The sequence below is a fragment of the Zonotrichia albicollis genome, chromosome 1, assembly GCF_047830755.1.
Source record: "Zonotrichia albicollis isolate bZonAlb1 chromosome 1, bZonAlb1.hap1, whole genome shotgun sequence".
NCBI classification, from domain to species: domain Eukaryota; kingdom Metazoa; phylum Chordata; class Aves; order Passeriformes; family Passerellidae; genus Zonotrichia; species Zonotrichia albicollis.
In genome coordinates, this window is record NC_133819.1 from 10,915,369 (window position 1) to 10,927,991 (window position 12,623).

Genomic DNA, 12,623 nt, shown 5'->3' on the forward strand with positions numbered 1-12,623 from the left:
GGCTGGAAAAGGCAAATTGTGGCCTCCTAATGCCACTGATAATAGCAAGGCAAACAGGAGCAGAGACATGCAAAATTGGAATACCCTCTGAAAGGACAAACACAGAGAAAAACACACTCCTGGATTCTACAAAATACTCAAAATATGCTGAAACTCTTACAGCTGATCTTGTTTGTCTGTTCTCACTACCAACGAGTTAGCTGTTTGATATTCTAACAAATACAATGAAGTACATAAAAAGAGTGAATGGTTGCATGGGACAATAGTTGCTCCTTATTCTGTGAAGAAACTAATCCCTCCTAATATTTCAAATTCTGCTCCTAAGCTATTTGGGTTTCTTGCTTTTAAACACTTATGGACATAAATCAAGACTTTTAAATAGTAATAGTTTTGAAAACTTGGCTTGAAGCATATCTTTGAAAATGTGGTCCCCCAGAAGATCAGGGGGACAAGAAGGAGCTAAAACAACACTTGGAGCAGCTGGCTCTGACCACAGCTATTGAGAGCTGCACTCTCCCCAATATAGTTATACCACTTCAGCTGACCAGAGACCAGATGGGCTGACTGAGATAGTGAGCAAAGGCAGTCACTCAATGAGGTATTGCATAACACAGTGAGAACAGGAAAAGATGCTTCTGGATTTAATGCTTAAGCTGAAGTCAGTGGAAATAAGTCTGTTGGTTTCTGTGGAATTTGAATTATGATTTAGAGAGTAACATAAACTCAGGTTTTGTGTCACAGTTGCTGTATCTGTTGATGACAGCAGCTTGTAAGGAGGTCAGCAGAAATCAGTGTTAAGGCTTATCTCTCAATTAATGTGCTGAATGCTGGCATTAAAAGTAATCTTTCAGTTGGACAATACATAACCACTCAAGAAATACTGATGGAGAAAGTTCAGTGACACCTTTTCACTGACATTTATACTTTCAGAGCAGTGAAGAGAAGAAGATAAGGAGGGCAGCAATCTACAGAAAGGAGAAAAGGCCATAGAAAAGGGAACATACACTGGAGAATATGTCACTTAATGAACAGTTGGAGACTGAAGTAAAATGTGATATTCAGGCAAAAGGTGAGTGTGAAGCCAAGAAACCAGGGAACATTTCAGAGAGCTCAGGAACTGAAGCAAAGATCCTTGTGGCATATTTTAGAACATGACAAACCAGAGGTCAAAAAATACATGGTATTTACCTGCTGACCCACCCAGCAAAGTTCACTGGGGGCAGCAAAGCAACAACCAAAATGGGATTACTTATAGCCAGAATTCATTTGGGTAGGAAACACTAGACGTATCTCATTTAAAACTGTGTGTACTTTGAAGGAGCACTGGAAAGGTGAAACTGTCGTGTTGGCTGAGGTTTCCAAAATGCCTGCAAAGCACTCTGTTAGAAGATCACTGTTATTATTGAACTGTGCTATTATCCCACTGGTTCATGGAGTTTGCAGCCTGGAATTAAAAGAAAGTGGAGGATTATGGTGTATTTTAGAATTTCTCACATTTAACATGTCTTCTTTTTGGAAACATAGAAAGGAAACTTCTAGGTCACCAACTATAATTCCTGGGTCCTGCAGGCAGTCATGCTACCTAGAGGATTAATCTCCTATCAAACTCCTTGAACATATAATGACCATTTTTACTAATGTTAATGAGAATTGCTACTCATAATTTGCATTTACACACTAGTTAAGGATCTTGAAGTGTTCTTTTATATAATATGCTCATTTTTATTACAGGCATATTGAATTTAAATGACTTGCCTAGGGTCTCACAGCAAGCCAACAGCAGAATGACTCTTAGTGCTCCTAGTGCTTTGCATTAAATCCTGGACATTAACAGCTCCCTTCATAAAGGGAGCTTTGCAGCTGTAGATCACCTCCTGGTGCTGATGAATCAAACCTTTTCTGGCAGTGCAAACAAATCCATAAATTACTTGAACCCATGTAATGCTTCCCAGGGTCTGCAAATCCTGTCTTCCTGAGAACTTAGAAAGTTGACACAAGTCTGAGTAATGCTTAGATGGCCTTTGGTGTATGACCAACTACAAAATTTTCATGTGCTAAGTAGGCACATCAGATCTGTATTTCCTATGTGAATACAGCAGTAATCTCTACATTTATTCCAGGAAAGTTTCAAAACTTTCAGTATACCTTGTACTGTTGGAGGCATATGTGAAAACAAAAACAAAACAAAAACACCCAAGCCCTGAAATCAAACCAACTAAACAAAAAAATGACCCCCAATAGTATGACTATAATAAACAAAATTTCTTAACTTTTCCAGTGGCAGAATTTCTCTGACACAGGCGCATTCCTTATCACTGATATCTCCTCTGAATAGCATGGTCCTCATCAAAAATTAACTCTAAAAGGAGGAAATGGAGCACCCCTTTATATATGGGCTCCTATCTGTTAAGAAAGATGCAGTTCCATAGAACTACCTGAGTTTTCTATCTGCCACTATTATTGTCGTCTCTAGCAAAGTGAAATGTTGGTATTTCCCCTTATATTTTGCCATCTCCTCTATGCCTCCCATGAAATCAGTTTCAAATGGTATCCAATGATTTCAGGATACTATTTCCAAGCTTTTGCCTGTGGGTTTTTGTCCTGGGTTACAATATAAAGATGTATTCAATTTCCATCCTCAAGAGCTGTTGAAACCAGGAGGGGCATTGTTTTTCCTTATGTCCTGTTAATGGACCCATCAATGTCTTGCTGTATGACTCAGAGATAGCTCCCTCCAGGAGCTATTTCTGTTTAATGGGCAGTCAAGGACCCACCACATGACTCAGAATGATATCAGCCCATTGTGAGATGCTCTGCCCAGGGGGAAGGAGGTGAGCATCCCACCTGGATATAATCTGGGTTTTGGGATAGAGCAGTCAGTCTTTCAGCTGGATTTCCAGAGGAACAGCCGTCTTTTCCACTGGATCTTCAGAGGAAGACTACACCCTTTCTACAGGATCACTGCTCCAACAAAACCACATTTGCCACTCCAGGACTGCAGCCAGCAATCCAACTGGACTGCTACCAACACCCAGACCAAGAGGGTGTCAGGTTGTATTCTGACTTTGTCAGTGGTTTTTCTTTTGTATTATTGCATGTATTTTGGCTTTCCTTTTCCAAATAAATTGTATTTCTGACTTGGAGTCACTCACTGGTTTTGCTTTCAAACCAGAACAGTCCTTCTGTGGGAAAAGGGTTGTTTTGTGGCATGACACTTGCTGTAACATGAGAGGAACCACTGAGTAGACCAACAACAGCTACAGGCATACCAAAGCCATCCATCAAAAGAGTTCCTCTAATGTGGTGGCAGCTACCCAGGAGCTCTCACCTGTGGCAAATGGTGGCATTTACTCCTGCTGGGAATGTGGCTGGGCAGACGGATGTTAAAGAGGGCCTGCAGGGCCGCCTGCGCTGCTTGCCCCTTGGCCAGCTTCTTGCTGCGTCCTGAGCCTTCAAACGTTCTCCCGTCCACTCTGACGGCCATCACGAAGCTCTTGATGTGCTGCTTCTCCACGGTCTCCGAGAGGCAGACGTAGCGCAGGCCGGAGCGCAGCTCGTTGAGCAGCACCACCGGGTTCTTCTCGCTCTCGGCCTTGGCCGCGCGGTGCTTGCCCGCCTTGGCGGGGCCCACCAGGTCCAGCGTGTGGCACAGCAGGCGCCCGCGCCGGTACGTGGTGGAGAGCAGCTCGTTGTTGACGGGGTTGTAGACCGAGAAGTCCTGGCTGTGTGTGGAGGGTTCGAACTCCTTGAACAGAGTATCCGGGAAGTCGGCCTGGTCGGAGGTGAAGTCCGTGGATGGGCTGATGCAGTTTCCCATGGCGAGGTGGGCTTGGCAGGCGTTGGGGAACTGAACGAATGACTTCAGAGCGAGCTCTGCGGCACGCATTTTGGCTTTCTTTTTTGTGGGGCCTGTGCCTTCAAATGTAAGTCCATTTACTTCCACAGCAACAGCAAAGACTGGAGCATGCACCGGACCTGTCTGGGACACCATTTTATACTGTAATCCTGGTTTGAGTTCATGTAGCTGAACCAGAGCGTTCTTTGGCGTCACTGACCATGAAACCTTCTTCCAGATGAGCTGAAGTTTGCAGAAATGGCCATTATTGCCTTCCTCTAAGGGTCTTTTCCTCTTACTGCTAGTTGTTCCCCCTCTTGCCCTATCAGTAGATGCTATTGGATGATCCTCCAGGTTGCCAATGTTTCGATTTTCCTTTACTTCTGCACTGCTGGTACCTGTCAGTAAAGAAAGGAAACAACTCACATTACAACTGTCATCATCGTAGCTGACATTATGCCTAGGGCTGTCAGAATAGCCAAAAAAAAAAAAAAAAGAAATAGTTGCTAAGCCCATTTTAGGAGTTTTCCCTAAATATCTGTATAATGGTTGGTTTATTATTTCTAGCACAGTTTTTTCACATGTTCTGAATGTTTACTTGTACCTAAAGGTCTGCTTCTATTAGTCATTAGCCTTCTGTTTTAAGAAAAGATTACATCATTCAAAGATGAAGCATAATGGATGCTATGTGACTTAAATGAACTGCTTGATAATTGCTAGTAAAATGTAAATAGTTTGCAAAATTCCCTTAGGATGACAATTGTTCTATAATCCATGTGGGTGAATGCTTATGAACACATTATTAGAAATCAGAAATGATTCACAAACAGAAAAATGGGCCAATGCATTGAATAATCTATTTGCAATGAATACATTGACTGTCTCTGCTCACACCATAGATTCTTGCATTGTCAACCTAATGAATCCAGACTAGGAAATGATCTGACAGACCTTCATAGCATTTGAAACAATTATTTGGTCTGGACTCAAATCCTAGTTTAGTTACTGAGTGCCTTTCTGTCAAACTCAATTGCAGATAGTCTTAGTTTCTGCATCAGCACCAACTAATATTGCAAAAGTTGTAGATAAATCCCAATGAGACCAGGAGAAGCCAGAATATCTTGATAGGAGCAATTACTGTTGTAAAGGATGATCTGTGTCAAAGAAAAGCAACAGGAGAGAGAGAGACTGCCAGGAGTGCCAGGAAGGGAATGAAATGCCAGAGGGGAGCTGTGGAGGGGGAGCACTCTGTTGTTAAACCAATGAATCCCTCCTGCCCTGGACCTGTGCAATGTGCTGCAAGGCTGTGAGTGCTCTGTGCCACAGCAGAGGCATGGCTGAGCATGGAGAGTCTTCCCACTGGTGTCCTGAATGAGACACAAGATGTGCTGCTGGCTAAATAACCATCCTATAAAATTTCTGTAATTTCTGAAGAGTTTGTTTAATGTCTTGCATCTCTGACACATCCTCCAGTCCTCCTGTGAATTCCTTGGGACAGAGATAAATGGAGGAAGTAAATATGGTGTAACCAACCTTACAAGGCAACCCATGCCAGGAGTGATGCACCTGATCCCTTTCCAAGCAGAGCACTGTGCAGCTGCCTCCTTTACTCCAGACACTGCTGGGCATGGAGCCTTTCCCAGGTTTTGGATTGTTATTGTCAGACACTATCAGCCACCTGCACAGGCTGTGTCAGTCCCACGCAGAGAAGGTCCCTGTGGTCCTTAGGGGACAGAGTGGTTCTCCCACTTTCTGTAAGGGCATGGCCACGTTTGGTTTTCTCTCTACTCTAAGTTGGTAAGGATGTAAGGGTTGAGATGCTGGCTAAGCCTTGAGACACTCCTACTGGAGGACTGTGTCTGTGCTGTATCCCAGTGTTAGGCTGGGCCAACAGATGCACAGGAGCCTGTGGAGATCATGTGGAACCAGCCATCATGATTAAAAACTTCTTTTATATCCTGAAATGTTACACTTGTATTTAATATCAAAAGACTTTTTCCCATCAGAGCACTAAGTCTGCACCCATGAAAGTTGTTCTACAGAAAGAGGGCCACTGCTTAGACAGGAGTCATAATCATGGCAAAATGACATGTGTGGGGGCCATTTGCAGAACTGAATCTTTAGGCTCCCTCTCCTGAAAACCCTGCTCACACACTGAGCTCCCAGCCTGGGTCTGTGTCTCACCAGAGTTATCACCAAAGAACTCTCTTCTGCAGTGCTTTGCTGAAGCAGAACATGACAAATTAAGGTTTTAGTGACTAGTTAATTTTTACTTTCTGAAGCTAAGGGGACAGAATGAAGACAGCTGAGGAAGGAAAGTAAAGCAAAAGACTGACATAATAGAAAAAAAAAGTTTCATCATATGGTATTCAGCTATATAAAATATGACATCTTTAAACCAACCTCTCTGGAAATAAGACATCTAAAAGATCATGATAACTAAGGCACAAGGATAGTGTGCTGTTTTCTCATTGAGTTCACAACTCTATTTATAGACACTGATCTGAAGGGAAAGGAAATATCATCTTTAACTTTCCCTATCCAGCTTGGCAGTGTCTCTGGCCATTTTCTGTCATGACCCTTTGTCATATTTTCATCCCACTCAGAAGATATCTCTTTAGTTGTGTGTATTTTTTAATGCAGAGGAAAAATATTTTGACGCAGATATATTTTTTTAGCAGGAAAGAGGTTTGGTTCTGTATTTCACACCTCCTCTCTCATCTTAACCTAATAGGTTTTTACAGAGCCAATTATGGTACATAATGATACTGTAGTCAAGAGGCATGAAAAGAAAGATAGCTCCTTCTTCACACAATATTCAGCTTTGAAAAGAATTTGTATTGATTATGCACCACTGAATAGGAAAACTCAAGAGGTTATTTGTGTTTATCATTCATATTGTCTTATTCCATCTGGTTTTTCTTTCATGGTCAGAGAACTGGATTTGTGACCATGAATGTGTGACCTTAACGTCTTACCTTAACCACCCTCAATAAAACAAAGGTCAACTAAAACCACAAAATAAACATCACTTATTTGTCTTAAATTGTGTCTATAAAATTGTCTAGTCCATATTTTGGCCAACAGGGAGTTTGCCCTGATGAAGTGAAAAAAAGTGCAGAGATGCAAGTGTAAAACTTGCACAAAGGATGTGTGGACAAAGTCAGGCATGCATGATTATGACGTGCTTGTATTTATGGTGTGTTTTAGCCTTGTCAAAATGAAGAAAATCTGTGCAAGTATTCTTACAGCCAACCAGGTTTTAGAGCACCCTGTCCTGAAACACCAGGAAACAGCTCAGTTCTGCCCAGATCTCAGTAGGAGTTGCAGCAGCCAAGAGTCATCGTGGCCTGTAAAGCAGAGGCAGCCTAAACTCAGTGAGTGCCTCAGAAAGTCTGTGAGCCTGATGGACTTGTGTGATCCCTGGCAGCTGCCAGGAAATGTGAAATTACTTTATACTTTCAGGTATCTTTGAAATAGGAAGTCTTTGAAATGTGTCTTTTATGAGACCTCTGTGTAGCAGACATAAGATTACCTCTCTAATGGTGGCACATGTACTTCTATTGTGAAAATCAGACAAAGCAGGCAAATGACACCAAACTACACAAGATAAATACTGTAAGCAGCTGTAATAGAACAATCACAAGCAATTTTAGAAATGAAGAGCGCTAAAAGGAAAGGGGTAAGTCAGAGGATACACACAGGGAAAATGCAAAACTGTGGATCATTTTCAGTCTTGTTATTTCTCATAATGTCTTTGTTCTTGACTCTCCCAAATATATTCTTTACATTTGGGGAAAAAAAAAGATAATAAATTATGGCTCTCCCATGATGAAAGGTTGGAAAATAATAACATTGAAAGGGGATGGAGTTAAAAAAAAAGAGGAAGGAAAATATAGGTTTTTGGCAACATTTTAAAATTTATTTAGTAAGATTTCTAAAAATATCCTGCAGCTCTGCACTGTAATATCTCTCCAGGTAACATGATTAATTGATTTTTGCAGTTTCACAGGCAACAGGAGACACTGTGATCTTGTATTTGCTTCAGTAATTGAATGGGAGAAAGGAAAGCAGTTAGTGAAATACATTTATTTATGCACTACTCCTCAATATTCTGACTGCTCTTTCATGTTTTTCTCCTTTTGGTCATTATGCACAGTAGAGTTAACCTAGAGAGTTTGCATCAAGAGCATTTCAGAACTATAATGCATCACTAATAATGACACTGACTATGTCTCTGGGTCTTAAGGGCTCTGCAGAACTAACCATCCGATCCTCCACGCTACATTTGAAGAGATAATATTGTTCCTGTTGAAGGTTATTCTGCTGCCAAGCCAACTCCTAGGGAGGATGGGAAAGGAGAGGTGGTAGGTGGCATCTTCCTTTTTGCTGGCATCTTTACTATTGAACACAATGGACACTACATTATTGAAAGGTTGTGATATTAAAAGTAAGAATTTGCTATATCTGTATTATAGCCAGCTCCTGATTCAACTGATAGCTCTGAGACAGGCAGTTACTGTCTTTAGAAATGTTTAGTAAACATAGATTGCTTATGTAGAGTTCATTTTTGCTGTTCATCTATATCACATTGACTGCAGGTGTTAGAAGGATTGAGTTCCATAATTCCTGGAATACCTGAAAGCAAAAAATCTTGAATCAGGAGCAGTAGGAATGAACCCAGCAGCCAGAGCCATGGTACCCCTGTCCAAGGCCAGCTCTGACATCAAATGCAATGTAGGGCAGTCTCCTCTTGCAAGCAAGATGGCATTTTCATACACTTATTGATTCCCCAACCAAGAGTTGGGAACGTTTCTTCTGGGATTTTTAGGTTGATATTCTTGACTTTGGAATGATAAAATTGAAGTTAACAAGGGAAATCACTGTTTTCCCTCTCACAGGAAAACAAACTTACGTATTTTTAAATCTTCATGTAAAAAGTCTAGGTAAGCCATTACTTCTCTGTTGAACACTCCCTGAAATCTCCCTGGCAGCTCACAGGGTTCAGGTGGTTAAAACTAATTAGATTTTGTTGGTGTGTAACATCTCACTACAGAGAAAAGCATTACCAGTGAAAAATGTACAGGACTTTGCTTAAAGGAAAGATGAAAAGTTGAAAGGTGATTGCCATTGTCTTTAGCTCTTCCAGAATAAACATACTCCACTTTGTCCACCCAACTATCTGAAATAACTGTGAAATCCATGTCTACTACAGATCTTACCAATGAGGGAAATTATTGAAATGATCTAAGGATTTAACTTAAATTGATACTCAAATTTTGGTGCTCTCTGCCCAAGTTAGCAAAGAATGGCATGTAGCAGAAAATGTGGGCAGCCCATGGCAGAGGCAGACCTAAGGACATGCCTTCCTGAATCAGAGCCAGAACATTTTAGGCCTTGCAAAAATCCAAATGACAGCAATAGACACAGTTTTCAAAACAAAAATAACAAAATAGTTTTGGTGAAGGATTGCTTGGAGCTCTGACACGAGCCTCCTGACACGAGATATTCACTTTTTTCTTAGAGACAGGGCAGTCTGTCTCACAGTGTGAGGCTGTATCTCACACTGGAAACAAAAGCTCTGGGGCCTCATGCTGTCTGAAGAGGAATTTGGCCAACATGCTCATCACTGAACATGCCTCAGAACATTGAATCTGAGTCTGAAATGTGTCCTTCAAGGCTGCTGAAGTGGTTGAAATCAGTGTGTTGGGGACCATCTGCAGACCCTGGGGAGGTATGTGCTGCCCTGAGCCTGTGCCTGTGGCAGCATTCCATAATGAGACCCCCAGGAATCCTGTGCTCCTGCCAGAGGTGCAGCCTGGATTCAAAATGACCTGTGGCTGGTGATCATCTGCCTTGATCCCATGGCAAAGTGGGGACGACACATTTAAGATCAGGGACAGGCATAGGCTTGTAACATCATGAAAGTCAGACAGGTTTAAGCAGTGAACAGGGAATGATTATTCACTGTTTCATGCAATCCCAGCACTAGAGACAGGAGGTTTGAAGCAATAAAAGGGTGCACTTTTTGACAGCACTCTACATCACTCCTTGTTCCTGGCTGCTGTTGAGATCAGAAGCATCAGTGGGCTCTGGAGAGGACAAGACAGTTCTGTTGATGCCTAAGAAATATGATGATTCAGGTGCAAGCCCTAGCAGAGTAAATTTTTCCTAGGGGCTAGAAGGTTATACCAAGGGGAGGATCCCCATTTAAATGTCCTTTTTCTCAAAGCATCATTTACAAGTGTTGAAGACCATGAACAGAGCTAGGCTTCCTATTTCTAATCTGCGATATTTCTTACATTCTTAGGTACAATTTCTTACATTCTTAGGCACTGCCTTCTGGGGATGAACAGGGTGGTCCTTTCCTTGCATGTTCAAGAATAAACCTTCATCAGAGACAGATGTTTACTTTACCCACAATTCCATTCCAAAGGTGCATAGTGCCTTTGATAGGTTTTTCTAGTATTAATTCATTGATCACAAACCACAAAAATCATGTCTGTATGCTAATAATCTCCCGTTGAAAAAGCAGGTGCAGTTAAACTGCATGGCTCCCTTTGTAAAGAAGGCCTAAGGGAATGTGAAACAGAATTTGTATCCATTTCAGCTGGTGGAAATCTGCCCATTGATACAGCACAGTTGGGAAGCAGTGCTCCCACAGGATGCTCAGTGAGCAGAAAACTACAGGGATAAGCAACCCACTTTTCTACCTCGCCAGCATTCTCCTGGGCTCCTGTTAAACTGTTAACACAGGAGAAGAATTTTCCACTTGTTCAGAGCAAATCTCTGAAGCTCTTTAAAATATGGAATTACTCCAGAGGTACATGTGTGCTATAGGCTTTATTGGGATTTAGGCCACTATACTGCAAGTGAACACAGAAATAGGGATGAATTTAAATTAATTCATATTTAAAAAAAATATTTAAAGATTCGAATAGTAACACCTAAAACATTTTCTGTGCACCAAGAAATAAATAGCTGCCTTTTCACTGGAGCATATGTTTGACCAAAGGGAGAACTGGGTAGGATGACCCTGAAAACAGTGACATTTGCTGTTTCTCTTTCAGAAAACAGAGCTTACCGTGTCCATGTGAGCTGTTTTACAGCCCACGCAGGCACAAAGCTGTCTTGGTGTTGCAGCAGCAATAAGAAAATGGTGTTACAGTGTTTGGCTTGTACAAACTTCCTACATTACCTAAAAATAACTAAGAAGCACATTTGGGGACTATTACGCAGGAGGTGCCTGCACAAGCTCATCGTGTGCATAATATGTTTCCTCTGTGTGTGTGTGTATACTTCTCACGTCTTCCTGAAAATACAGCCTTCCTGGGAGCCATTCTGAAGGATTTTCAGGGTTTTTTTTGCCTTTGCTAAGATCTGTAATTGCCTGCCTTTGCTGTGTAGCAGAATAGTGTGATGCCCATGTGATGCTCAGCAGCAGAAAATAGCAGGCTGTGCTTCCTCACTCCTCCAGCAGCTCTTCCCCTTGCTGGTGCACCATGACCAAACCAAGGCAGATCAACAACAACAAGGGAAAAACACCAAATTCCTCCCACCCAGTGGCTCTAATAGGGCAACATGGCAGCATGTGTCTGGCTGGCAAACAAACCAATCTGGTAGGTGATACTAAAACATTGCTCATTTGGTTCATAAAGCTTCCCTCCTTTTTTTTTTAAGCTTCAAGTTGTGTTTCAATAAGCAGGCAGGAAAACACGCAATAATTGCTTCTAGGTGACTAGGTGACAAATGGAAGGGCTTACTGAGGGTTATTAATTCCTAACTGCCACTCTTGGGCTTCCTGGTGTTTGGAAAACTTCTCAACTCCTTCAAACCCAGCAGGACTTTCCTCCAGCTGTACAGTCATGGGCTCAGACAGTTGGCTGAGGTGTAAGGGCCCAAGAGAATACTAATAAGCCAAGAGTGGTTAATTTTTAGGTTATAACTGGTTAATTTATGCCTGATTAATCAATTCTCAATTTGATGGTTCTGTGCAGGGCTAGGAACTGGACCTGATGATCCTTGTGTGTGCCTTCCAGCTCCCTTCTGTGATTTCACATGAGGACTTGCCAATAATTGCAAAACCACCTCCTTTCCACAATTGCTTTTTATTTATGAACTTTATTGTTCATCTATAGAGAAAAGGGACTGCTTACTTAAATTGTCTTCATCCTCCATGGTGGTTGGGCCAGGACTCAGGTACTTGAAGGGTGCTATGAAGGTTGACAGTATGCTGAGTTTTTCTAGAAGAAAACAGAAGAAAAGATACACATAAAATAGATGCTCAATCAATGCATTCACATGTACTTCACACTTTTTCTCAGGGCAAAACATCTTGGTAAGTCTGTTTGGTTTTAGGACCTGAAGGAATGGCCTGAAGTTGTGCCAGTGAAGGTTCAGGTTGGATATTAGAAAAAGATTCTTCCCCCAGAGGGTATTTGGGCACTGACCCTGGGCAGAGGTCACAGCACCAGCCTGGCAGAGATCCAGAAGTGTTTGGACAATGCTCTCAGGCACTTGATGTGACTCTTGGGGATGGTGCTGTGCAGGGCTGGGGGTTGGACTCAATGATCCTCATGGATCTCTTCCAGCTCAGCACATTCTGTGATTCTGTGACTCTACAGTACCACCACAGTTTACTGAACCTCAATGCATTTCTAACAGCTGGCAGTCGCAAACACCAAATACACATTCCTTCTGGTTTCTGCCCCCATGTAATGTTTATTGACTGTGCTTCCCAGCAGTGGTACCTGAGCACTGCAGAGTAGGGGATGCTTGAAATGGTCCA

General features: G+C 42.0%; 1 protein-coding gene across 2 annotated transcripts in view; it reads right to left on the bottom strand.

Moving 5' to 3' along the window:
* ADARB2 (adenosine deaminase RNA specific B2 (inactive)) overlaps positions 1-12,623 on the bottom strand; it is a 306,015-nt gene that overhangs the window by 96,913 nt on the left and 196,479 nt on the right. For both annotated transcript variants that reach the window (XM_074555648.1, XM_074555715.1), the window contains 2 exons: positions 11,992-12,078; positions 3,329-4,233 (listed from right to left, as the gene is read on the bottom strand). In XM_074555648.1, coding sequence (XP_074411749.1) covers positions 3,329-4,233; positions 11,992-12,078 — 992 coding nt within the window. The remainder of the gene's footprint in view (positions 1-3,328; positions 4,234-11,991; positions 12,079-12,623) is intronic.